This window comes from Pristis pectinata, chromosome 3 (assembly GCF_009764475.1).
Source record: "Pristis pectinata isolate sPriPec2 chromosome 3, sPriPec2.1.pri, whole genome shotgun sequence".
Lineage (NCBI taxonomy): Eukaryota > Metazoa > Chordata > Chondrichthyes > Rhinopristiformes > Pristidae > Pristis > Pristis pectinata.
In genome coordinates, this window is record NC_067407.1 from 30718257 (window position 1) to 30746227 (window position 27971).

The window sequence follows — 27971 nt, forward strand, 5'->3', positions numbered from 1 at the left end:
CGCTTTTGCACTGGGCAGATTAATCTCTTTCTTTCATGAAAGTTTCAACATTCTAATTTTTTTTAAATGAAAACAAAAGTACTTAGAACATGCATGTTACTTCTCCAAATATCCAGGTGCGTGGGACGTTAAATGACAAAGCACACCAAAGGACAGTGATTTGCCTTCTTCACCTGCACCTGCTGGGGTATATTCCACGACAGGAACTCGGGCAGATGTAATGCCTCACGGAAGCGCCATCTCTGTGTAAAACCAGTGAGCGAGTGCTCAGTCGAAGAATAGTTTGAAGGCGAGGGGTGGTACTCATCGCGTCCCCGTCGCAACGGGCACTTGGCATGAACTCCGGGCCGCCCTCACAGCTCGGCTGTCACCCCCTGCAGCCACTCTCGGCGTTGCTGAGGCGACGACGACCACCCGACAGGCGCACGCGTGAAGGCTCTCGGGACTTGTAGTTTTCAGAGGCAAGGTGGGAAATTTGGAGCCTGCATCTGTGACGCCACCGGAAAGTGTCAGTGCGTTTGCGTGCTGTGGGTTTGTTTTGTGAACGGCCTGCTGGTGGTCGGCAGCTTTTAGTCTAATAAATAGATGGTGGGATGTGCTGTGGAGCGCTGGCCGATCTTGCCGGTAAGAACCGAGGCCTGGCCTGGGCTGGTGGGGATATATTATATAAGAAGAAAGTAAGCTGATGGTTTCCAGAGAGGTCTTGTGTGCTATTCGCGGACAGGGCTTCAGGGGTTTTCCTTTCGGTCAATTTTTTTTTAGGCCAATGACAGGTTTAAAGCGCTGGAGGGAGGGCACCGGCCACACACGTTATCTGATCGCATTTTAGCAACAGTCCCTGGAGAAAACGAGGGAGTTTGACCCAGGCATTTGTTTCCCTGGTTTGAGTATCCCGCAGCCATCCAGTGAGCCACAAGTGTTACGGGGCCTGAGGTTATAATTCAGCCAGTAGATATTCCAGACTGTAGTTAACACTGTAAACAATATTACGAATGTTCAGCTGCTATGTTTACATGGATGGTTGGTAGTTAGTATTTATTTTTGGGCACATGTTACCTCTAAGAAATTCCTGTCGAGTTTTTGTTTGTATCCCCCACGTCTGTCATTGATAAAATCATTTGTATTTGACGTATTAAATCGAAAGTTATTTATTAAAAAAGAGGGGGGTGTGAAACAGCATTTGAATTGTGCATATCAAAGTGAACCTGTTTACAAATGAATGCATTTATTAATGAGGGGTCTTCAATAAAAATGAGTTTTCATTTTTGTTTAGTTTGGGTACTTTTTTTCTGGTTTTGTTGGTATTTACAGATTGGGTATTTTTGGTTGTTAGAAACAATTTCTCCTCATACATCAACTTTTTATCCCAAAGAACTGCAATTAAATTGAAGCTGGGAATAACAATTGCGACCAATTTGGCCTTTACCTTAATATATACTTTGACAAAGTCTTCATTTTCCTTCATGTAATCACAGATATTTTTCCAATTTTTGTCAGTGTTTTTAGCTCATCATGGCACTGATAACAATTCAAACAAATGGTGTAAGCTGATAGCCAATACAAGCATTTTGTAATGAAAGCCATGTATGGCATTCTTAAAGCAAAATGATATTGTAAATTCTGCATCTTTGGTATTTCTTGGTGGTAGAGTTTTATCAGTGTGGGGGTAAAGAACTAAGTGTTTACCCATGTGGTCTTAATAAAAACAAAAAAAATTGCAGCCTCACTTGACAGTCTCTTGACAGAAGACGAATGATATTGAGGTCTCTAAATAGAATGTAATTTGTAAATGACCCTTTGTATACGTTTAATCCCATATTTTGTACATTTTACTAAAAGCAATTCATTATAAATTTCTGCCAAAAATATGCAACAGTATAAGCTGCATTTAAATATCCCATTTTATAACATATTGTGGAAAGTTATTTTTCCAGTCCTTTACCTACCCTTTCATACACAGAGTAAGGCATTAGTCTGTTTTTATTTTGGCATCAGTTGTTATAATATTCAACTTTCCACTACAGTAATCAATATTGTAATTTTGGTTTGTTTACTTACACTCCTGATCTTTGGTCCTTCTAAAATCAGTACTAAGCCAAAGAAGAAAGTAATGTTCTGCAGGTTGGATATTATGCATGGAAATTTTTGAAGCTCTGTAGCTTCTGTATGCTTGCAAAACAGTAATGCCAAGAAGAGAAGGCAAATCACTAAGTCGGCCAAAAAAGAATAAAGATAGTATTTATGTATTTTTAATCATTTTGTTTGCATCAAGTATGTGCATGCAGTACAACTCTGACATGCTTGGAAATAATAAACCATATGAAAAATAGTGTAGGCATTGAACTGACTAAACTACATGGTATTTGTTGTGTAATCTTATATAAACAACCTAGGAATCAGAATATTCAACATTAATCGATTTTTAAAACTTACTTTGTTGCACGTGTATACAGTATTCATTCTTTAATATTTTGATGTTTTCCGAAGTTGAAAACCCTTGGATACTGTCAAGGCTTGTATTTGAAAGATGATTATTAGACTGAAACTCTGAAAGGTGATTGTAAAGCTGACTCTTTGCAAAAGGGAGCAAATGGGCAATACAATAAAGGAAATTAGGTTCTAAACATTGGCTTACGTGGTTTTTCTGCACTGAATAATATTTGAGGCCCAGAATGAAGCCACTCAGCCTCCAGTGTAATTTCTAACCTTACAATAAGACAATGTTAGGGAAACTGAATATATCACTTTGGGTCCCTATCATGTGCCATGTTTCATAGCCGCCGCTTCCATCCCTCCCTTTGGAAAGCGAACCAAACTTTCAGCAACATTGGTGTCATAAATAAAACCGAGTTGAGATTTATACTTGATCACTGACATATGTAAGATCACCTAATCCACCTCGGTAACATTGCATGACCCTAGCCTTGCCTTGTTTCAGCTTATCCACTGAAACCTTTGATCATATCTTTTTTTACCTCCAGATTTAATTACCCCTGCCTGGCCTCACTTGTTCTACTTTCTATAAGTTTAACATCATCCAGAACATTGTGTATGGCCTAACTTCCATTGAATCCTATTTATCTGTCACCCTTTCCTAAACTGTACTTGCACCAGTTTAAGCCACATAGTTTAAAAATAGAGTTTTCTGATCTCTCCATGATCTCATACCTTCCTAATTAGATGCTGCAATATCTGGACCTTTCAATACTGGTCTTCTGCATGTCTCCAGATTCAATTACTCCATTGCTGAAGACTGTGCCTTCGGCTGCTTAGGACTTGTGTTCTGAAATTCCCTTCTAAAACCTCACTGCCTCTCAGTTTCTTCTTTGCTCATTATAACCTTTGACATCCTGAATAGCATGATATTGGGGATTATTTTAGGAAGCAGTTGAAGCACATTGGGATGTTTTCAGATATTATTGGTTCTAAGCATACAGGTTCGTGCTTTCTGTGATTTGTCTTAAAAAAAAGTTCTAGTATTTCCTGTCATATAACGGCCTGGCGTCATTCTTTTGAATACAGGCAAACACTTCAATATCCTTTTCTATAAGAAGTGAGCTGTGCTCTATCTATGCACAAATTGCCATTTTTACTTTACTCTTTTATTCCTATTTAAAAGCACATTATATGCCAATGATTTTCAGAATGTGTAAACATGTTTAAGCCCCTGGATCTGTCTGCTTGTATATATCCTTCAGGGTCTTTCTGTGCTGTATACATCCATTTCTTTCCCCAAAATATATCACCTCACATTTACTCTCATTAAATTGTGTCGCCTGGCCGTTCATGTTGCTAACTTGTTTATGGCTTCCTGAGTTTCTTTCACAGTCCCTGCTGCCATTAGCTAAGCCATCTACTTCATGTTATTCCATGTCAGTATGTCCACACACTGCATTTGAGAGGGCAGGACAAGTGTCAGTCTCTTAAAATCCTAACCCGTGTCTTATGGATAAAACAGGACATGTTTGCATATGCCTCCACTGGATGCAAATCCAATATTTAAAGTCACTGCTTTAGTTATCATCGTCTGAATAAGGCAGGAAACCAGCGCTGCTGATTTGAAGAAAGGGAGTGTTCCACATATCCAAGTCCATGTTACTATATATATGAGACCAAAGTACACCGTTCATTGACTCCTGATATTTGAACATTACATGGAAACTGTGGCAGCGTACTTCCAGAAAACTGTGTCTTTCTTACAATTGCAAAACCTTAGTGCAACTTGTGAGCTATTACCCTAAATTATCATCTTCTTGAACTCGATAAGTTTTTGCTTGAGCTTTACGTACATGCAGTCAGAAATTTATGCAATTATTTATTTAAACTGCTAAGAAAGTCAGAACTCAAAATAACTTGTGTTCTGGCTCAGCTTGGAGAGCAAATACTTAAAAGTAGTAACTGGAGTAACCTATACAGTCTGCATTCTGTTTTGCATTCATTTAGATCATAGCTGAACTTCCACGTCAACTCCAATTTCCTGCCCCACCCCTATATCTTTTGACTCCCTTAGTATCAATGTCTATTGATCACACCTTTAAATAAATTCATCAACTGATGATCCACAGCTTTCTGAGGCAGAGAATTGCAAAGATTCAGAAGCTTCTGAGTGAAGGAGCTAATCTTAATCTTAAATTGCCAACACTTGTCCTGACACCATAACCCAGAGCAGAAAACTCTCCAGCTAGGGAAAAGAGCCACTCATCATATATTAAAATATCTAAGAATTTTCAGCATTTCAATGAGATCACCACTTATTCTTTGAAACTACAGAGTATTCAGTCTCTACTTAGGACAGCCGTTTTCATCCTGGGAAATATTTGTTGTACCTCCTGTAAGGCAAGTATATACACCAACATTATGTTCTTGGAATTTGATGCTCAGTTGAAGAATCTTATGCTCCTGTTTAGATTCACTAATTGCACAGTAGCCTGTTATTTTTTAATTACATGTTACAATGCATTTGGTGTTGGCCAAACTGCACAACATTTTTCCCATTGTTGCAATTCAGCTGCAATTAAACAGCTCCCCTTCCTCATCATACAGTAGTAAAGTTGATGAATAGATTTCATGAAAATGTTATCTTGCAATCATTCAGCTGAGCCTTTCCAGCAATAGCCTGATTCTTTGGAGGTACCCAAGATGAGCCAACCTTAACTGATTCTTTTGACTTTTCATTCACTAACTTGCTGGAATAAAGAAAGGACAGCAGATGATGATCATCAAATCATTTCTGACCCTATGGACTGACAATTAAGACTTAATTTTGGTTCTTTTGAACCACTTTCAAACCAAAGCAAGACGAGGTACTTCAGATACAAACCAGGTTTCAGGATGAATCATTCCCACAAGCAATCAGCTAACCTACATCCTATGCATTCTGGTAATGACATTCTATTAACATGATTGAACATGTGCCATTTCTTCAGAATAAATCATAACTGACCCCTGTGATACCATATTTCCAGTTCTTCAATCTGAACCACATTTAATTACCATAATTATTTGTGTCATGTACAGTAAACGATCTTAGCCCTTTGTCATTGTCACTTACCTATCACCTCCCAGCTTCTGACAACATTTCCACTCTTCCCCCTCCTTCATCTCCCTCACCTGGATCAACCTATTACCTGCCAGCTCTTACTCCATCCCTTTCCTCCACCTTATTATACTGTTTCTCCCCTCTTTCTTTCAATCCAGATGAAGGGTCTCGACCTGAAACGTCGACTGTCCATTTCCCTCCACAGATACTGCTCAACTCATTGAGTTCCTCCAGCAGTTTATATGTTGCTCCAGGTTCCAGCATCTGAAGGCTCTTGTGTCTCCAATAAATAATTTTGTTTATTTCCTCTTGTATAACATACTTCAATCCTTCTCACAGCCACTCTGTGACACCTTTTGAAACCACCCTTACTGCATAAACTAGATTGACCATATTTTGAAGATTGTTGAGGGTGAAGGAGTATGTGCACAACAAGGAAGAAATGGAGAGGCAAAAGGCTATCCATGCAGAAGATAGTGAGGCAACATTGCAGTAAAACTTTATCTGACTTTGGTGCCAGGCCAGCAGATTTTCTGGACTATTGAGTGTTATTCCTATTAATACTCCCAAAAACTTTTAATAATTTTTTTCCTCTATGTTTGTGCAATAGAATAATAAATTTTCCAGTGAATCTGGGAGGATGGGAAAAAAGTCCTCGGTAAATTTCAAGGGACCGTGAGAAATAGAACCAGATGAGTTTCAAGGGACTGCCGGGAAACAGAACCAGGTGGGTTTCAAGGGAGTCTGGGAAACAGAACCAGATGAGTTTCGAGGTAATGTGGGAACTGGAGCCCCACTAAGTTTAAAGGGAGCATGTTAACCAGGGCCCTGGTATGTCAGAAGGAGCATTGGAACCCACGCCACAGTGTGTCAGAGGCAGTACAGGAGTTGGCACCTGGTGAGCTAGATGCTGAACCATCGGGATTCCTGAAGAGTCGGAATATTGGAATTTAATTGTATTGGGATGATAAACTCACTGTGCAGCAACAAGCCTAAAAGCCGGGGATGGGTGGAGGGACTGGAGTGCACAGTGAATTGTATCTTCCCTTTATGCTGTAAAATAGAAGAAGACAAAGGAAGACAACTGCTTTGCCTTTATCTGTCCAGTTGGTGACTCTTAACAAAGCCATATTGGCAATTCTTGATTAATTAATGTATTTATAAATTTTATCTCATATTATGGATTCTTAATGTTTGTTCACAATGAGATGGCCCTACTGCCTCGTTTGTTTCTCTTGAACAAAGAGACAACATTTACTGCTTTCCTGGCTAGCAGAATAATTCTGCATGTTCGTGAACTGAGAAGTTATAGCTAGAGGCCCCTTTAACATCATCTTAACTTCCTGTAGCGTCCATATGTTATCAGAGGCAATGTCTTGTCCATCTTGTGTTCTGCTATTTTTTTCAAGACTCATTCCTTTTTGAGCAGTTTCATATCCTTTTTCTAGTACGTCTCATTCTCACTTCAACATTCATTTGTCAGTATTAGCTGTGGTTTAATTGGTAATATTCTTGTCTCTGAGTTGTGTGTTCGTCCCACTCTGGAGGCCTGAGCACAAAAATGTAGGTTAATATTCCAATGCATTATTAAGGAAGTGTTGCAATATTGAAGTGTGTTTCTCAGATGAAATGAAAATGAATGTAAAATGTCCCTTAGCCATATTTCAAGAAAGTGCAGGGGAGCTGTTTTCATTTTCATTTTACACCTCATTTTCATTCCTTCCATCCCTATTTGTTAGTCTTAATTTTTCATAAACTTCCTTGAAGTTTCATTTTCGTTTTATTTTCTCTGCTAATTAATTGAACTCTGTTCTTTGATGCACATCTGTGACGGTATGGATCAAATAACACCTGGATAATTGATGTAGTATTTCAATGTACTATGTATAAGATGACTAAATGTCAGGACAAAATGTCTAGATTGTAAAGGTCAAGGTGAATTGCTCACCGTCCCGACCTAAGGGTGTAACCTAGAGTGTGATGCTAGGAGGAAACTCTCCCTATCCTCTCCATGTAACCTCTCATCTAGAGTACAGGAAGATGCTGATATCCTGTTGAAAGACCACAAATGCTAACTACCATACTTGTTAGTAATATTTCCTGGCTAAAACAGTATATAAACCCCTCTGTGAATTGCTGAAAGGTGTTTAACAACCCCGACTTGAGGAGCTTGAACACTTCTTCAGTAAACAGCCTTTTCGCTGGAGCTGTAAGTAATACTTATTTTACTTTGCATGTAATTCTTCAAAATTTATTGGAGAACCTACTCTTATCTTGTGTAAACGCTTTATCATTTTATTAATTGAGTTGGATAATAAATTAGTTTGAAAGTTTTTATTCATAGTTGATTTGTCACGCCTCATTCTTCTACCGGGAATTAGAAGTAAGTATAAGCAAGGGAAGACCTTAATTCGAGTCCGACCTATGTCTAGCAACCATAGGAATATACCCTAGACCCTTCTCTGACATCCAGAGAGTGCTCTCTTAAGTCGACCACTGGTTAGTTGCTACTCTACCTCGGAAGGACAGCCGTCCACACGGGAGGAACAAGATAGGGTTTACTGGCCCTGCGTGCCTTTTACTCCCAGTACTTGATCCTCTGGACAATTGTCTATAACCCTGGTAGATTGTTACCTAGTGATCCCGTTGCAGATCCTTTTCATGTTGGAGCAATTTATATTTTCTACTCAAAGCATCTCATGCCTGAAGATATCTCTCACCCATAGGTCTGTTTGCCAAACTTTCTATCCAGTTAATTTTGGCATTTTGCTTCATTTGTTGAATATTTCCTTCCAGTTCAACACTCTTTCACTCACCATTAATCTTTTCTGTTCTTACTTTGAACCTAACTTTTGGTTGGTATTTTCAGCTGTTCCTTTGGAAGAGTTAGTTGCACCATTTTGTTTACCAGAACTAACTTGAGCAATGTTTCTTTCCTTGTTGATCTGAAAAAAAACATATTGATGCAGGTAGTAGATGCACTTCTTTAAAAATAAAATTCTGCACTTTAGTCAGACATATTACTTTTATCCTGACCAGTCTTAGAGTTAAATTCTACCATTCAGCCAGTTTTTCTTCCTGAATTCCCTGGCCTTTGAGGTTAAATAAGATTGCTTCAGGTGGAAAGATGCCAGTCTATGTATACATCAGTGTTCACTACAACTGACTTGGGTTGTCACATTCAAAGAAATTAAGGAAATCGGTAATGCTGGATTTTTCTTACCTTAATCTTGTTGACTGTTATTTACTTGTACAAATTTTCTCTTGATAATAGAGGGCTCACCACATATTTGACAAGCTAATAAGTGTCTATATCCCGCTGTATCCTTTGACAACCTTCTTCACCATTCACAATTCCACCAATGTTTGTGTCATCTGCACAAATTTACTAATCAGCCCATCTACATTTTCATCCAAGTCATTTATATATATCACAAACTTCAGAGGTCCCAGCATTGATCCCTGCAAAACACCACTGGTCACAGACCTCCATTCGGAATAACAACCTTCCACCTCTACCCTCTGTCTTTGGGCAAACCAATTTTGAATCCAATCTACCAAGTCACCGTGAATATCGTGCATCTTAATCTTCTGGATTAGTTTGCCAAGAGCAACCTTGTCGGATGTCTTACTTTAGTTCCATGTGGACAAAATCTATTGTCCTACTCTCCTCAATCATCTTCGTCACCTCCTCAAAAAAAACACAATCATGTTTGTAAGATATGACCTGCCCCGCACAACGCCTTGTTGACTATTCCTAATAAGCCCATGCTTTTCCAAATGTGAGTAAATTCTATCCTTAAGAATCCTCTCCAGTAGTTTCCCTACCACTGATATGAGGCTCACCGGCCTATAATTCCATGGATTATCCAAGGTTATTACGGGAAGCAAGGGAAGAGATTGCTCCGCGTTTGGTGATGGTCTTTGTGTCCTCACTGGCCACAGGAGTAGTGCCAGATGATTGGAGGGTGGCAAATGTTGTCCCTTTGCTTAAGAAAGGGAGTAGGGTTAACCCTGAGAATTACAGACCAGTGAGTCTTACTTCAGTGGTGGGCAAATTACTGGAGAAGATTCCGAGAGACAGGATTTGTGGGCATTTGGAGAAGCATAGCCTGATTAGGGACAGTCAGCATGGCTTTGTGAGGGGCAGGTCGTGCCTCACGAGCCTGATTGAATTCTTTGAGGACGTGACAAAGCACATTGATGAAGGTAGAGCAGTGGATGTGGTATACATAGTAAGGTGTTTGTTAAGGTTCTTCATGGAAGTCTTATTCAGAAAGTCAGGAGGCATGGGATCCAGGGAAACTTGGCTGTGTGGATTCAGAATTGGCTCGCCCATAGAAGATGGTGGTGGTAGGTGGAGCGTATTCTGCCTGGAGGTCGGTGACCAGTAGTGTTCCATAGGGATCTGTTCTGGGGCCCCTGCCCTTTGTGATTTTCATAAATGACTTGGATGAGGATGTGGAAGGGTGGGTTAGTAATGCTGATGATACAAAGGTTGGTGGTGTTGTGGATAGTGTAGAAGGTTGCTGTAGATTACAACAGGACATTGGTAGAATGCAGACCTGGGCTGAGAAGTAGCAGATAGAGTTCAACCCGGATAAATGTGAAGTGATGCACTTCAAGAGATCGAATTTGAAGGCAGAATACAAGGTTAATGGCAGGACTCTTAGCAGTGTTGAGGAACAGAGGGATCTTGGGGTCCACGTCCATAGACCCCTCAAGTTTGCCGCGCAGGTCAATAGGGTTGTTAAGAAGGCATATGGTGTATTGGCCTTCATTAGTTGGGGTATTCAGTTCAAGAGCCGCGAGGTACTGTTGCAGCTGTATAGAACTCTGGTTGGACCATACTTGGAATATTGTGTCCAGTTCTGGTTGCCTCATTATCGGAAGGATGTATTAGCTTTGGAGAGGGTGCAGAGGAGATGTACCAGGATGTTGCCTGGATTGGAGAGCATGTCTTATGAGGATAGGTTGAATGAGATAGGGCTTTTCTCTTCGAGAGAAGGAGGATGAGAGGTGACTTGATAGAGGTGTACAAGAGGTTAAGAGGCATAGACCGAGTGAACAGTCAGAGACTTTTTCCCAGGGTAACAATGGCTAACATGAGGGGATATCATTTTAAGTGATTGGAGGAAGATATAAGGGGGATGTCAGTGGTAAGTTCTTTAAACAGAGATTGGTGGGTGTGTGGAATGCACTGCCAGCAGAGGTTGTGGGGGCAGATACATTAGGGACATTTAAGAGACTCTTAGATAGACACATGAATGATCGAGAAATGAAGGGCTATGTGGGAGGGAAGGGTTAGATAGAGCAGGATAAAATGTCGGCACAATATTGTGGGCCGAAGGGCTGTACTACGCTGTATGGTTCTATGTTCTATCCCTATTGCCCTTCTTAAACAGAGGAACAGCATTGATTGCTCTCTCTTGAATAAATTCACCTTTATTTTTAATGGTCTTGAATTTTGAATGAGTGCTTGTGAATACCATGAGGAAGTAGTATATTTATCATCTTTTTCTCATCCTCAGCTTTGTCCTTCTTCAAGCACCTATTCTCTAATGGTCTCCTATTGAATAATCAGAAGCATTTCTTATTAACATTGATTTGCTTTTATATTGTTTCTTTGTGATAAGATGCTTGCTCAGTCTGAGCTTGTTCAAATTTGGTATGCTTTTTTTGCATGGCTAGCATCCTTTTAAGAACCTTCTAATTGTTTTCACCAGAAATGTTGACACACACACTGTTCCAGTCTCCCTGAATTCATTGACATTGAGTACAATTTAATTTTACTTCTGGAGAAGTTCGACCATGTGAGATATGCAACAATTCATTGAGGACTTGAGTGAGGAAATTATTTGAGATTTATATTATAGAAATGTAAAATAAAAGATGTATTACACTCATGTTCCAACACTTCATGGATAGGCAAATTGTAGTTTTATGGCTAGAAAGTGAATTCAGAATCACAAACTGTCAAGACTTGCTGTGCTGTGATTTTACATTTATTTAGGATGAACTGTGTACGAAGAAATTGTTTTTGTCTGAATCTATTTAACATTTTTTTTTACAGTGCCAGGTGATACAAGTACCTGCAACTTGGTTTCTTCAAGAATGGATTGATGTAGAATCTTGTACTTATCATAAATAAGGAAAAAATGAGGAGTGAAAATGCTTCAGTACCAGAGGTTGAAAAGTCAGTGTAGTTTCTCCTATATCAGTGGTTGAGGAAATGCTGGCAGCAGACTATCATTTGGAAGTACAGCCAACAGTGTCAGACCTGAATTCAGCGTCTTAATTCAGTGTCATAACTCAACAATAATTGCACAGTAATAACATTGCTTACTTTTAAAGATAAAAAATGGTTCAGTTATTGATATTAGACGTCTCTCTCCATTTTATTCTAGTGGTGACGAGTACAGGTCTGTGTGGCCCAGTGGTTTGTAATCACAATGAATTATTTTACTGTCCTTAAGCCCAGAAAAGTTGCTGGGAGGAGCTACAGTATAAAAAGTTGGCAGCTTCAAATGTATCGGAGTCAGATTTAGGGCAACCGGTAGGTTCATCCTATTATTGTTAAATTTTTTCTGCTTTTTATTAATCCCACTATTTGTCTGGTGACACATTTAGCATATTTGAAACAAAAATAATTGTTTCTCATTTTATTATGCAGAATATACCTGCTTTAGATTCCCATGTGCTCAGTACAAGATCACAGTGGAAGAATAGTTTCTAGATGTACCTCTTTGACTATACTGAAACATCAAAACAGATCATTTACAAAGCAAAATCTCTTTTAGATAATTTATCATTCAGTAATATCACTGTTTTAAAAGTTCTTGATTTGAAGCAAATTTATTTGAATTAACAAGACAGAGCTATATTTTAGTAACTCTTCCACTTGCAAATTGAATAATCTAGTTGATGTATTGCTATATTCTCATTCATACTATCTTTAGGTTCTTTCCCTCCTCATTTTATTCTCCAGAGTACACATCAACAGTCTTTACAAGATGGGCACACGTGACTACTCCCCAGCTTTTCCCATATCTGCTGTAATTTACTGGCCAGCAATTAAGAACAGAAGTAACTCTTTGATTTTATTTCCTCTTCTCCTGCTAGAAAGCTTCACATAATATTATGACTCAGATTAATCATGGTTTGGAAATTATCTATGTAAATACATGCTCTTCTTTCCTTGGTGCTGCACACTGAACCTTAAATGTTCATTATCACAATATCATTTATAGAAGCAATATATTGTAGATGTTTGAAATTTGAAATAAAAACAGAAAATGCATAAAGCAGGTCAGAAGTATTTTCTTGAAAAGTCATTGATCTGATTTATCAACAATCTTTCTTGGATGCTGCCTGAACAGCTGAGTATTTATAGCATTTCTGTTCTTACATCATTTTGACTTGTATTTTCATTTCCTCAAATACTTCATTACTTGTTAATAGTGTTGTCCAATAGTATTTTTTTTACCAGCAGTGGCTTTAACAAGAAAAAAAACTATTATCCACAGATGTGTCTTACAACCTACTGTCTAAATTGATGTCAATTCAGAACCAGTGCAACAAAGATGGAATTATTCAATAAGGATTGGCTTTCAATTGAAAATTTGACAATAAGACCTTATTTTGGAATATTATTTAAAGCTTGCTTGTTGAATTTATGGTGCTTGATACAGATTTTTAAAAGTAATATTTTGTTATAATTTTTTAAAATTTATGGGATTTATGTTCAATCTTCATTTAGTCATTGTTATTGAAGTAATTTAGATTACACCAGTCATTCCCTTGTTAAATGAATGGTGTGGATACATCAATTATACTTTGGGTAAATTATTTTTAGTTCTCTTTTTGTGATTTTTAATTTGGCTGGACAGAACCATTCCACTGCCAGTAGCTTGTTGTATGTTATGAAATAACAGCCTATCTTCACTGTTAATGCAATTCAAATATTTCTGACTATACTCATTGGCAAAGGAATACAAATATTCATTGCCAATACAATCCTTAATAATTTTGATTTTCTGTTTTTGACAGGAATTCAGGAAAAACTTTGTTCTTTGAGTTATAGTTGTGCATCATTCAGTAAGTGACTAAGAGATTTTAATTTTTAAAAAGGAAAGACATTGGATTTTTTTTAAAGGAAGAATTTGGCTCTTGATAAAGAATACTTTGAATTACAACAATGGAAGAAACCAAAAATGCAAAGGATGACTTACACAAATCTGGTAAATCAGTTCGTCTTGTCCATGGTGAAGGTAAAGATATGAAAGTTACTGTGCAAAATGATATTGAACAAAAACCTTCCAGAAGTCTAACTGAGGGCAATTCTCAAGATGGTGGCAAAACTGTTTCAAACTGGAATAACAAAAAGTCAAAATGGAATGGAGAACAAATAGAAAGAAAGAACATTGAAAAAAACTCAGATATGAAATCAAGCAAGGGTAGCAAACAAGACATACTAAACTGTATGGCTAGTTCAAGGAATTCAGGAACACGGAGTACACGTGACCATTGTCAAGGAAGCCGGACATCTGGTGGGATGGCATCTGTTGAAAAAGTGAAACAGAAGCATGTTAAGTCACAGCAGCAAACTCTTGGGACATCTGCAAACTCTCACTGCAGCAGTGGTACAAAGAATGTGAATGAAAAGGAATGCTTACCTGTGAAACCAAAGGATGTGATGAAAATGGAGTGTATGGCACAGGCAAGCAAGCCATCTGTACCATCAAATGGTGAAAATAATGCTTTGCTTGGGAAAGCCAAACGGGATCTTAAAGAAGTGGAAAAGAAAGCAGACGTGGTTGGTAAGGTTATGCAGTTGCATTTCATTTAAGAACTGTTAAATACTCTAATGTTATACAATTCATGTACTCTTGAATAATACTTAAATGACATTTACCATTTATTTGTTGCTGACTAATGCTGTCTTACTGAAAATGTTTAAAGTGAAACCCAGGTGTGAAATGTGAAAATATCCCTGTCACATTAGACAGATCACAGTGGTTCACTCTGACAACTTTTACCTGAAAAATATTTTGTGGTATTAATGAATCAGTGGAAATACCTATTTCACTGAGCAAATGATCTCATTGGTCATTTGCGATACTGCTTTAGACAATAGCAGAGTACTCGGATATTAATGTGTAATAACTTGTAACCTTAGATTGAGTTCATTGATCAGAGTTTTGTTCGAAAGCAACTGGTATTCCTAGGTTGTCTTGCGTCCAAAAACTGATAAGGGCTGAGTCCACTTACCTCCTGAGATCAGATAGGGTCAGTTGTTACCAGACTAGTGCCAAAAGCAGTTCTGACATTAGATGTTTGAAGTATTCAAGCAGATTGAGAAGTTCATCAATCTTAAATTATGGCTTTGATTCAGACTTTGAAAAGTAGTGACTTAATGCAAACAAACAATTGTGCAACAGATACATTTTTCACTAAGTAATGTACCTGAAGTTTTCGAGATTTCTGGACTTACTTTAGTTTTAAAATTTGGCTCTCAAAGTCAGTGTTGAAGAAAGGAGATTTGAATTCATTTAAAGCATCATCAGAACAGGAGAAGGGCATTCAAATCATTTATGCCTTTTCTGCCATTCTCCTAGATTGTGGATGTGGCTGAGAGTATTGTGTGATCAAAAGCTGTATAATGTGGTTCAGAAATTCTTCAGAACTGCCCATGCTCATTCCAAGTTGTAATGCACAAATCCAACATTCAGATCTACCTGACGATCTGGAAAATCACCTGGGTGTGTCCTATCCATAAACAAAAACAGGCCTAATTCAATCCACCTAAATGCAACCTCATTCCTCTACTTTCAGTCATCAGAAAAGTGATGAAAGGTGTCTCAGAGCGAGGTTAATTGGCTACTGTAAATTTAACCCTCAATCAAGTGTCAAGGCATGTAGGAGGAAATGAGTTGCAAAGCTACAGGGAAATAAGAGCGGGAATGGGACTGATGGGATTGCCTTTGTTGGGAGATGACATGGACTAGATGGGCGGAATGGCCTCCTGTGTCACAAGCAAGTAAAAGACCCTCTCTTTGGCTTTGACATCCTTAAAGTGTGGTGCCTGAAACTGAACACCAAGCTTCATCTGGGGTCTAACCAGTGACATTTAAAGGTTTACAATTGTTTATGTACTCTCTTTCTCATTTTATAAATCTAAGGGTCCAATATACACTATTAACAGCCTTCAGAGATGTGCACATACACACACCCTGATGTCTTTCTCTTCTTCTATCCCTTTTACTTACTTTGTGATTCCTTTTTCTCCTATCAAAATGAATTGCTTCATGAAGAAGAAAAACACTATGATGCTGGAGGAACTCAGCAGGCCAGGCAGCATCCGTGGAGAAAAGCAGGCGGTCAACGTTTTGGGTCAGGACCCTTCTTCAGGACTGAAGATAGGAAAAGGGGAAGCCCAATATATAGGAGGGAAAAGCAGAGCAGTGATAGATGGACAAAAGAGGGGAGGTGGGGTGGGCACAAGGTGGTGATAGGCAGATGCAGATAAGAGATAGTGATAGGTAGATGCAGGTAAGAGATAGTGATAGGTAGGTGTGGGGGAGGTGGGGAGAACAGTTCTACCGGGGGATGGGTCAAAGGTAAGGAGGAAATAAAAGCGGGATAGAAAAAGAGAGAGAGGCTAGGAAAGGGAAGAAAAGAAGAAGCATAGTGGGGGGGGGGGCGCGGTGTGGGGAAGAGGGGTGGGGATTACTTAAAGTCGGAGAATTCAATGTTCATGCCGTTAGGCTGCAAGGTTCCAAGACAGAAAATAAGGTGCTGTTTGTCCAGTTTGTGCTTGGAATTCTCCTAGCAGTGGAGGAGGCTGAGGATCGAATATCTGTGATAGTGTGGGAGGGGGAGTTGAAGTGACTGGCAACGGGGAGATGCAGATCAGTGTTACGGACAGAGTGCAGGTGTTATGTGAAACGGTCACCTAGTCTGCGTTTGGTCTCACCAATGTAGAGGAGGCCACATTTGGAGCACCGAATGCAGTAGGTGATATTAAGGGAGGTGCAAGTGATTCTCTGTATCACCCGAAAGGACTGTTTGGGTCCCTGGATGGAGGTGGTGTAGGGGCAGGTGTTGCACCAATGGCGGGGGCAGTGGGAAGTTCCTGGGGTGGGAGCAGGATTGGGGGGAGGGGGTGGGGGGTGGGGAGGGAGGAGTGAACTAGGGAGTCACGGAGAGAATAGTCCCTGCGAAAGGCAGAAAGGGGTGGGGAGGGGAAGATATGCTTGGTACTGGGGTCCCGTTGGAGATGGCAGAAGTGGTGGAGAATGATGTGTTGGATATGTAGGCTGGTGGGATGAAATGTGAGGACAAGGGGGACCCTATCCCTGTTGGGTCTGGGAGGGGTGGGGGTGAGAGCAGAGGTGCAGGAAATGGCAGAGATACGGCTGCGAGCTTTCTTGACTACGGTGGGGGGGAGTGGGGTTGGTGGGGGGCCACGGTTAGAAAAGAAGTTTTGACATCTCAGATGTCCTGGAGTGGGAAGCCTCATCATGAGAGCAGATGCAGCGGAGGTGGAGAATTTGAGAAAAAGGGATCACATCCTTGCAAGAGAAGGTGGGAGGAGCTATAATCAAGGTAGCTGTGGGCATCAGTGGGTTTGTAAATGTCGGTGGATAAGGAATCTCCTGAGATGGAGATGGAAAGATCGGGGAAGGAGAGAGAAGTGTCAGAGATAGCCCAAGTGAATTGGAGAGCAGGGTGAAAATTTGTGGTGAAATTTATGAAACTGTTGAGTTCCGCACAGGTAAAAGAGGTGACACCAATGCAATCATCGATATAGCGGAGAAAGAGTTGAGGAATGGGGCCGGGGTAGGCTTGGAATAGAGACTCCTCAACGTAGCCAACGAAGAGGCAGGCATAACTGGGGCCTATACGAGTGCCCATATCTACGCCCTTGTTCTGTAGAAAAAAGTGAGAGGATTCGATAGTGAAGTTGTTTAGGCTGAGGACTAGTTCAGCCAGGTGAAGGACAGTGCTCGTGGAAGGGGACTGGTTCTGTCTCTGGTCAAGAAAGAAGTGGAAGGCAGTAAGGCCGTCACGATGGGGAATGGAGGTATATAGGGACTGGAAGCCCATGGTGAAAATGAAGTTGTGCATGCCGGAGAACTTAAAACTATGCAAGAGTTGGAGAGCATGTGATGTGTCACAGACATAGGTGGGAAGGGATTGGACCGGGGGGGACAGGATAGTTTCCAGGTACAAGGATATGAGTTCCATGGGGAAAGAGCATGCGGAGACAATAGGTCTGCCGGGACAGTCCATCTTGTGGATTTTGGGAAGGTGATAAAAGTGGGCAATCCTAGATTGCGGGACTATCATGTTGGTAGCAATAGGGGGGAGATCTCCCGAGGTGATGAGGTCAGTGATGGTGTGGGAGATAATGTCTTGTTGGTCCTTGGTGGGGTCATTGTTCAGGGGTAGGTAGGAGGAAGTGTCCACGAGTTGGAGTCTGGGCTCTGCAAGGTAGAGGTCATTATGCCAGACTACTACGGCACCACCTTTGTCAGCTGGTTTGATGACAGTGTCAGGGTTGGTGCGGAGGGAGTGGAGAGCAGAGCGTTCAGAAGGAATAAGGTTGGAGTGGGTGAGGGGAGCAGAAAAGTCAAGACGGCTGATGTTGTACCGACAGTTGGCTATGAATTGTTCCAGGGAAGGTAACAGGCCCGGTGGGGGAGTCCAGGTGGAAGAAGAGGCCTGGAGGCGGGAGAACAGGTCATTAGAAGGAGGAGAGGACTTCTTACTGAAGAAGAAGGCACGGAGGCAGAGGTGGCGGAGAAAGAGTTTGGCATCGTGCCGGGCTCGGAATTCGTTGAGGTGGGGGTGTAGAGGTACGAAGGTGAGGCCTCTGCTGAGAACAGACCGCTCAGCCACAGAGAGGGGAAGGTCGGGGGGGGGATATGCTTTTCACCAGCTTGTCTATGCCTCCTGGAGTGTATTAGTAATTTTTTCATTATTTATGAAAGTGGTGTTTAACATTTTTGCAGGTAGGGCCAGTTTGACAATCCGAATTACTTCTGAGGGTTGCTCACATGATGTATTTTATTTTAAGGTACATAACCAGATAGTATTATTTTTAGCTACAAATGCTAGTATTTATTATCAGCCTTGTCTCTGTTCCTTTTGCTGCTAAACAACAACAATGTAATAATGGTTTCTTTGTTTAAAATGAAAGGAATCGTGATTGATGATTTCATGTTCCAAACAGCATCGTACACTTGGAAAAAATTTAAAAATTTTTATCAGTCCTAAAGTCTCACTTTCAGCCAGTGTTTTTGATCTAGTCGGCTTCTTTTGATTGATTTTGAAATATGCACTGCTTTATATTTGAATTCTAATTATTAAAACAAAATTTTACTAATATGTTTTGTGAAAGAAAAAGCAAATTATACTGCAATTTGTATCACTTCCTCCTAGGACTCCATGGAGATCAGACAAAAAGAAAGCTGTAGCCTTTATTGAAACTGGTACTTATATAACAAATAAGTTGTGCATATTAGGCCCTTATTATCTGCTGACTTAGTAACCACATGGTCATGATGTCAACCATATGTTACTGCCAGTGTTGGTAACTATAGCGCATCCCTGCAGACTCCTCTCCTGTGATGTCCAATGAATCCTGTTTGCTGTGGAATGGGTGGAATTTGATGTCTTATGGTGGTACGTGGCAAAATATCAGTAATTGGTGTATGGTCGGGAAAACTGGGGGTCAGGAACATGGGTAGGTTTGCGGCTGGTGTCAAGGCTTGGATCACTAGGGTCAAGATCATTGGGTAGCTCTGCAGCCAGAGCAGGGGTCTGGAACATTTGTGTGTTTCAGCTTGTTTTGACAAACTGAAGCCTACCAGTTGAAGCCCACCAACTGAAACATCCATGGAAGTTGTTATAACTGTGGAGAGGTTGACCAATGTATGTCATTTCTGCCTTTGTGTCATTGCCAGTGGCCTCAGTGGTACTTTGTTTTTTTTTGTAATCTGTGGAAAATCCATGACCGTGACAAATGAGGTCTTTGTGTAACAGTGTGAGATCCAGGGTTGGTTCTGTTTGGCAAATTTCATTTTGCCACCCACCTGCTTCACCATTGTGTATTTCAGCCTCAACCTCAGAAGAGCAACCTTTCTATACCAGAATAAAACTTATCAACTTTTCACACAACGATATTGCATTTTTCTTGTGTTGTGGTCTCTTGAGTTAAAACCATTACAGAGAATCTTAAAGCACTTGGCAAACAAAACCTTCCAGTTCCAGAGATGAATGGTGTATGTTCACTGCCTGTTGATCTAGTCTGTCAAACCTTTTGAATAAAAAGGTTTATTAAAAATATTATTCTAAATTTATAATGTAGGTAAAGTTGCTCCTGCAAATGCAAACAAAGCACATCCTTTGGAGAAGGATAATGCGGAGAGCACACCGGTGATCGATGAGTCTAAGATGACAGCGGAACAACAGCTTGGACTGAAACAAGCAGAGGAAAGATTGGAGAGAGATTATATCTTTCGTATGGAAAAAGTAGGACATGTTTGATTTGCTACGAAAGTATAGTCAAACTATAATGGTGTTAAAGTTTAAAACCAAGAATAAATAAATGTTGATTTTTTAGACAAGATTTTCGGGGGAGGACGGTTTTAAAGTTGAACATTTGGTAGGATTTGTAACAGTGAGATATTCCATTATTTAGTATCTTTAGTAAAAGAAGTATTAACATTCTGTTGCTGCTAATCAGCTGTCAAAACATATTCTTTATATACAAAAGTAAAGGAGGGTCAATAGACAGATATTTTGCACTATTTCTGATTGGGATTGGTTTTGAACTGTTTTAGCGGAGAACTGGTATAGACATGGTAAGCCAATGTGCAATGGTTCTGAGCCTCTTTGAGGAGATACTTAACTTCTGATCAACCCATCCCCAATTAAACAAGAACAACTGAAATTTAACCCAGTCAGGATCATAAGAGTCAATTCATGCCCAACAATTCTAGAACTTTGCCGTTGTCCATTGCTACTCCTTACAGATGTTAACTATTTTCAATGTGCAAGACTGGTTGAATAGTAGTCATTTTATCTTACCAATTTGCAAAACTATCAAAATGCTAGAATATTTGTGAATGTCTTTTTAAAAAAAACTCCAGAAGCAGTTATAAATAAATAGATTTAAATCATCTCAATCAAAAATATGATTTTACATTATACTTTCTTTGTGTAGTTGTTCTTTCCCTTTCGGATGAATTGGCCCAGTGGATGTGCCAGGTCAAACAGTTGCGCGCTCAATGGGTATTTATCCTAGCCTAAATCTAATTGCCTGAAGAGCGGTGATTAGCTGAATAGAAGTTTATTAATTCCGCCTTTGCTGTGGCGTGCTAGGCTTCTAATCATCACGTAGATAAAAGCTGGCAGTTCCAACATCCAGCATCTCAAACAGAAGATTCAGGCCAATATTTTAGAACTTCTGTAAGGTCATATTAAAAATGGTATTGGTATTGGTCTATTATTGTCACTTATACCGAGGTACAGTGAAAAGCTTGTCTTACAAACCAATTGTACAGGTCAATTCATTACACAGTGCAGTTACATTGAATTAGTACAGACTGCATTGATGTAGTACAGGTAAAAGCAATAACAGTACAGAGTAAAATGTCACAGCTATAGAGAAAGTGCAGTGCAATCAGGTGCAAGGTCACAACAAGGTAGATCGTGATCTTTCACACGGAAAATGGAAATTGCCCAAGTGGTTGGGTCAACTGATAGCACTATTCCTTCTCAATGCAGAAAGTTGTGAATTCAAGTCCCACACCAAAAATGTCTGCATAACATCCACAGTTGAAAGTCCAGTGCAGTTTTGAGGGAGCATCATGCTGTCTTCTAAGGTTAACATTAACTTGGCTCCTTCTGCCCTCTCAAGTGGAAGCAAAAGAACTCATGGCACCATTTTACAGAGAACATTTCTCCCCAGTATCTTGGCCATTATTTAGTCCTCAGACAACATCACTATAACTGATTAGAGTCACAGAGTCAAACAACACAGAAACAAGCCCTTCGGCCCACTGAGTCCTTGTCGGGCATCCATTTATGCGAATCCTACACTAAGTCCATCAACTTGTTGCAGATTCTGTTACTCACCTGCATAGCAGGGACAATTTATAGCAATCAATTATCGACCAGCACAATTTTGAGATGTGCGAGGAAACCAGACCACCCAGAGGAAATTCATGCTTTTGTGTGGAGGATCACACAGGCAGCCCAGCCTACTCCTACACATTGGAGGCAGTGTGGAGGATCAGAGGGACCTTGGAGTTCGAGTCCATAGGATGCTCAAAGCAGCGGCACAGGTTGACTCTGTGGTTAAGAAGGCATGTGGTGTATTGTCCTTCATCAATTATGGAATTGAATTTAAGAGCCGAGAGGTAATGCTGCAGCTATATAGGACCCTGGTCAGACCCCACTTGGAGTACTGTGCTCAGTTCTGGTCACCTCACTACAGGAAGGATGTGGAAGCCATAGAAAGGGTGCAGAGGAGATTTACAAGAATGCTGCCTAGATTGTGGAGCATGCCTTATGAAAGCAGGTTGAGGGAACTCGGCCTTTTCTCTTTGGAGCGACGGAGGATGAGGGGGGACCTGATAGAGGTATATAAGATGATGAGAGGCATTGATCGGGTAGATAGTCAGAGGCTTTTCCCCAGGGCTGAAATGCTTGCCACAAGAGGACATAGGTTTAAGGTGCTGGGGAGTAGGTATAGAGGAGATGTCAGGGGTAAGGTTTTAACTCAGAGAGTGGTGAGTGTGTGGAATGGGCTACCAGCAACGGTGGTGGAGGCATATATGATGGGGTCTTTTAAGAGACTGTTGGATAGGTACATGGAGCTGAGAAAAACGGAGGGCTATGGGTAAACCTAGTAATTTCAAAGGTAGGGACATGTTCGGCACAGCTTTGTGGGCCGAAGGGCCTGAATTGTGCTGTAGGTTTTCTATGTTATGTTACTTTTCATATACCACAAAATTTCAAAGCCTTCATTGATTATGGTGAGGTCTAGATCTTTCAAATGCCTGATTAAAAAATATTTGCTATCAGATATTCTTTATAATGATAGCAATTTATTATGCAGAATATTTATTGACAACACCAATGAATTGAAGATGGGGTGAGGTGACTTCGGCAAATTGGCTGTTGCTTAGCAATGTCAAGTTACGCAGTAAGCTATTTAAAGAACAGAGAAAATGGACCACATCAACTTTTCCCGGTTAAGAAAAGGATAATTTCTTCACAAAAGTACAATGAAGGAAGGATTGTTACATATAAACTGTATGTATGAAATCAGTCACTGTCACTTATGGTAGAATGGTATTAAACTGTATTGACAAGGAACCTACTCAGTCATCTAACTCTGACTGGCAAAAGCCCTGTCACCATATGCAATGTTTATTATTTGATTAAATAATAAAGATTGCGTATATATTGTTTATATTGAATCTTTATTGTTACTGAACTACTTTTGGTTACATTTTGTTTCATAGCGTTCACCAGAATATCCTTCATGTCAGTACCTATGCAAACTTTGCCTGGTTCACATTGAAAATATCCAGGGAGCTCATAAACATATAAAGGAAAAACGGCATAAGAAAAATATTACTGTAAGTGCTTTTTGTATGTTGAACATTTGTAGCTTACATTGAAATGTTTACTTGTTTGGAACTTGTAAATTGTGTTAAAGTTCTTTTCTAAAATAAGTGAACCTTTTAAGTCCTCTGTATGCATGTTATTTTATCAAATAAAGCAATTTATCTTAGGAATAAATTCATTTTTTTCTGACCTCTGGCTTTAGGAAAAGCAAGAAGAGAATGAACTTCGTAACATAAAACCACCAACACCTGATCATTTGGCTGCTTTGACTTCTGCTGTGTTACATGCTGCACAGCAAGAAGGAATTTCTGATGAGGATTATCAAATCCGGAAAAATATTGTGAACGAAATGGAGAAAATTATTCAGCACCTTTTGCCAGGTATGATTTACTTTATGATTCATCAAATCATCACTAATAGAGCAAAGGGAAAATGCCCACTATTCATGAATGCACATTGTTAAATTTGAATGCACAAAACTCTGATTTGTACTATATGTTTAACTTTACTGTTTATCATCGATTAAATGAGGACATCCAGGGAAGAGACATTTTAAAAGTTGAGAGTGGCTTTGCTAACTTTAAAAAGCAGAGATGCCAAGACAACAGCATTTAGATTTGAAAAAGATATATTTATACTTAGCTAATTAAAATGAATTCACGTAAACTTAAGGGAGAAGAGAAGATCCACTGGGAATCAACAAGATTGGTAAAGGTTTATTACTGAGGTAATAATGGAAGTTAAGTTTCAGGGCTTCAGTGATTTTTGGAATCTAAGAAGCTGAGGATCCAACCAACCAATGTGGTAGGGTTAAATTTGGTGCTTGTTATAACATAGGGAGGTTATATACTAATTGCCAATAAATTGACGTAAGCCAAAAAGTCATTTTTCTATTTAGGAATGTGAAGGATAACCCATTAGAAGTTATGAGGTTCTGATTATTAAAAAGGACCACAAGGAGCAGTCACTGGAGGATTGGCTCGCTTTGTAAAACACAGAAAGAGAAGTTCTTAAGCTTTGCACGTGTCCTTTTTCATGCATCAGTATGCTACAAGCAGAGAAGGATCATCAATGCTCCAGAATGTTCATTTACACAAAATCAGATGAACTAAGTCTGTTGTTTGTTTTGCACTTTGTTTTACAGATTGCTCACTAAGGTTGTATGGTTCGTGTCTTACAAGATTTGCTTTCAAAACCAGTGACATCAACATTGATGTGAAATTCCCCCCTCATGTATGTGATGCTAAATATTTTCAATAATATTTTTCAATGTGTAAAAATTGATCATTTAATCAATATATTCTGAATGCCGGCTGTTACCATTTTAACCAACATTGTGGACCACAGAATTGTTGTTCCTTGCCTTCAATCCTAGCATCTAGACTAATTTAAAATAAAAGTTGTTCCTAAAATTTTTTTTTGTTCTTCCACCATTGGGGAAAAAGGGTCACAAAACAGCATATTCTTTCCTGACAACATTTCCATTCACTAGGGAATCTTCTATTATGCATATTTTAAAGATATTTTTGCACGCTGTCTAACATATTTGGTAGAAGAAGAATTTGATTATTTTTCTCTCAAGTTCTCTGATACCCCTTACAGTCAATGGAAATGAAATATCTTAGTATTTTTATGGGAGGAGGGATGGAAGGGAGGCATCATGTAATCTTGCATATCAAACAGACATGGAGGTAAAGGGAAAGTGTGTAATTAATGTGGTAAAGGACTTCATGTGTAAGAATCTATGAAAGCTTCTAGGAAGTCTGGATTTTGATGCAGATCCAAGACTTTTGCATCCCAGGAAATCAATGGCAACATTTCTTTCAAGATCCACATTTTGTAATATAGAATGGTTTTATAATACCTGAAAATTAAGTTTTGTGATTGTTTCTTTTTCAGTTAAATCAACCAGATGTTTTGATACAAGTCCTGGACATTATTAAAAATAACTGTAAGTTTTCCGACTGTCTTCAATGATTTTAGAGCTTGACTATTGTAAACTCCTGTGGCTTGAGTGGAAGCATTGGGTGACCCCATAAAAGTGAGTCCCAATTCCAGAGCTAGTGGATGGATATAGGTTATACTGACACTGACAGACACTGAGAAGCCAAAGCTTAAGCAGAATTATTCTTGCTAGTTGCATTGTGGAATTAGGCAAAGGTCTGGAATTTGCTTGTGGTTCAAAGTGAACAAAATGCAAGCTAGATTTAAATGACAACATGCTGCAGCTCCTGACTGACCAGGTCAAGGAAATGGAGCTGGAGCTGGATGTACTCAGAACCATCCGGGAAGCTGACAACCTCATAGATGAGGCAGTTGTCGAGGTGATCATACCCAGGGTACAGGCTTCAGATAGATGGGTGACCACCAGGAGAAGTAAGGGGAGTAGGCAGTCAGTGCAGGGTTCCAGTGAGGCCATACCCCTCAGCAACATATACCCCTTTGGATACTGCTGGGGAGATGACCTCTCAGAGCACCGCAGCGGCAGCCAGGTCAGTGGCACTGTGGCTGGCTCTGCGGCTTAGCAGGGAAGGGTGAAGTCAGGCAGAGCAATAGTGAAAGGAGACTTGATAGTTAGGGGGGACAGACAGGAGATTCTGTGGCCATGAAAGAGACACCAGAAAGGAGTGTTGCCTCCCAGGTGCTGGGGTCAAGGATGTCTCAGAGCGGCTGCAGAATATTCTCAAGGGGGAGGGTGAGCAGCCAGAGGTCATGGTGCACGTTGGCACCAATGACAAAGGTAGAAAGGGGGAAGAGGTCCTGTGCAGTGAGTGTAGAGGCTGAAGAGCGGGACCTCCAAGGTAGTAATCACCGGATTACTCCCAGTGCCATGTGCTAGTCAGGGCAGGAATAGGATGATAGAACAGATGAATGAGTGGCTGAGGAACTGGTGCAGGGGGCAGGGTTTCAGATTCTTGGATCGTTGGAACCTCTTCTGGGGCAGGGGTGACCTGTACAAGAAGGATGGGGTGCACCTCAACTGGAGCCGAACCAATATCCTGGCTGGGAGGTTTGCTAGTGCTACTCGGGAGGGTTTAAACTAGTTTGGCAGGGGGATGGGAACCAGAGCACTGGGGCAGGAAGTGGAGGGATTGAAAGGAAGGTAGATGTCAGGGCCAGTAATAACAGGCAGGAGCAAAGTAAATAGACACGATGGTACGGAAAGTTTGAAGTGTGTGTATTTGAATGCTGGGAGTATTATGGGTAAGAGTGATGAATTTAGAGTATGAATTAGTACATGGAACTATGATGTTGTGGCCATTACAGAGACTTGGTTGAGAGCAGGACAGGAATGGGTGCTTAATATTCCAGGGTTTCGATATTTTAGAAAAGATAGAGAGGGAGGTAAAAGGGGGTGGGGGGGTGGGGAGTTGCACTACTAATCAGGGACAATATCACAGCTGCACTCAGAGGGCATATAATGGAGGGCTCGTCCACTGAGTCAATATGGGTAGAACTCAAAAATAAGAAAGGTGCAATCACTCGGATGGGATTATACTACATATTCCCCAATAGTCACCGGGACATTGAGGAACAGATGTACAGGCAGATTAGGGAAAGGTGTAAAACTAATAGGGTTGTTGTCGTGGGGGACATCAACTTCCCTAATATAAACTGGGACCTCCTTAGTGTAAGAGGTTTAGATGGGGCAGAAGTTGTTAGGTGCATCAGGAGGGTTTTGTAAATCAATATATAGATAGTCCGACGAGAGGAGGGGCCGTACTGGATCTGGTGTTGGGTAATGAGCCTGGCCAGGTGACCGACCTTTCAGTGGGAGAACAGTTAGGGAACAGTGACTACAACTTCTTAAGTTTTAAGATAGCTATAGATAAGGATAAGTATGGATCTTGTGGGAGAGTATTAAATTGGAGCAAGGCAAATTATGAGAGCATTAGGCAGGAACTGGGGAGAATTAATTGGGAACAGCTGTTTTTGGGCATGTGCACACCTGACATGTGGAGGGTGTTTAAAGACCAACTGCACAGAGTACAGGACAGGTACGTTCCAGTAAGGAAGGACAAGGATGGCAAGGTAAGGGAACCTTGGATGTCAAGAGACGTGAATTTAGTCAAGAAGAAAAAGGAAAAGTATGTAAAGCTGAGGAAGCTAGGATCAAACAGAGCAACTGAGGATTATAAAGAAGCAAGAAGGGAATTAGGATAGCCAGGAAGGGCCATGAAAATTCCTTGGCAAGTAGGATTAAAGAGAATCCCAAGGCGTTCTATACATACATGAAGAGCAAGAGGATAACTAGGGACAGAGTAGGACCACTCAAGGATAAAGGAGGGAACATGTGCTTAGAAGCACAGGATGTGGGTGAGTTCCTTAATGAGTACTTTGCATCAGTATTTACCAAGGAGATGGAGATGGAGATCAGTGTGGAGCATGCTAATATGCTGGGGCATTTCGAGGTAAAGGAGGAGGTACTGTTGGATCTTTTAAAGAGTATTAAGGTGGATAAGTCCCCAGGGCCTGATGGGATATACCCCAGATTATTGAGAGAGGCGAGATGAGATTTCTGGGGCCTTGATCAATATCTTCATGTCCTTTCTAGCCTCAGGCGAGGTCCCAGAGGACTGTCAAGTAGCTAATGTTGTTCCATTATTCAGGAAGGGAAACAGGGATAATCCTGGTTACTATAGAACAGTGAGTCTCACGTCAGTGGTAGGGAAGTTATTGGAGAGGATACTTAGGGATAGGATTTATGAGCATTTGGAAAACTATAGCCCAGTTAGGGACAGTCAACATGGCTTTGTGCAGGGCAAGTCGTACCTTACTAACTTGA

The 27971-nt window shown here is 40.3% G+C and overlaps 1 protein-coding gene across 6 annotated transcripts in view; it reads left to right on the forward strand.

Annotated features, from left to right (window-relative positions):
• Positions 1–516: 516 nt before the first annotated feature.
• LOC127568617 (terminal uridylyltransferase 4-like) overlaps positions 517–27971 on the forward strand; it is a 72681-nt gene continuing 45226 nt past the window's right edge. For 5 of the 6 annotated variants that reach the window (XM_052012580.1, XM_052012583.1, XM_052012584.1 and 2 more), the window contains exons 1-7: positions 518–624; positions 13589–14358; positions 19914–20077; positions 23080–23196; positions 23388–23565; positions 24330–24418; positions 25085–25136. In XM_052012580.1, the coding sequence (XP_051868540.1) occupies positions 13737–14358; positions 19914–20077; positions 23080–23196; positions 23388–23565; positions 24330–24418; positions 25085–25136 (1222 nt within the window). In that variant the 5' untranslated portion in view covers positions 518–624; positions 13589–13736. Of the gene's footprint in view, positions 625–11946; positions 12096–13588; positions 14359–19913; positions 20078–23079; positions 23197–23387; positions 23566–24329; positions 24419–25084; positions 25137–27971 lie in introns of all 6 variants that reach the window. The other variant, XM_052012581.1, reaches the window with a different exon arrangement.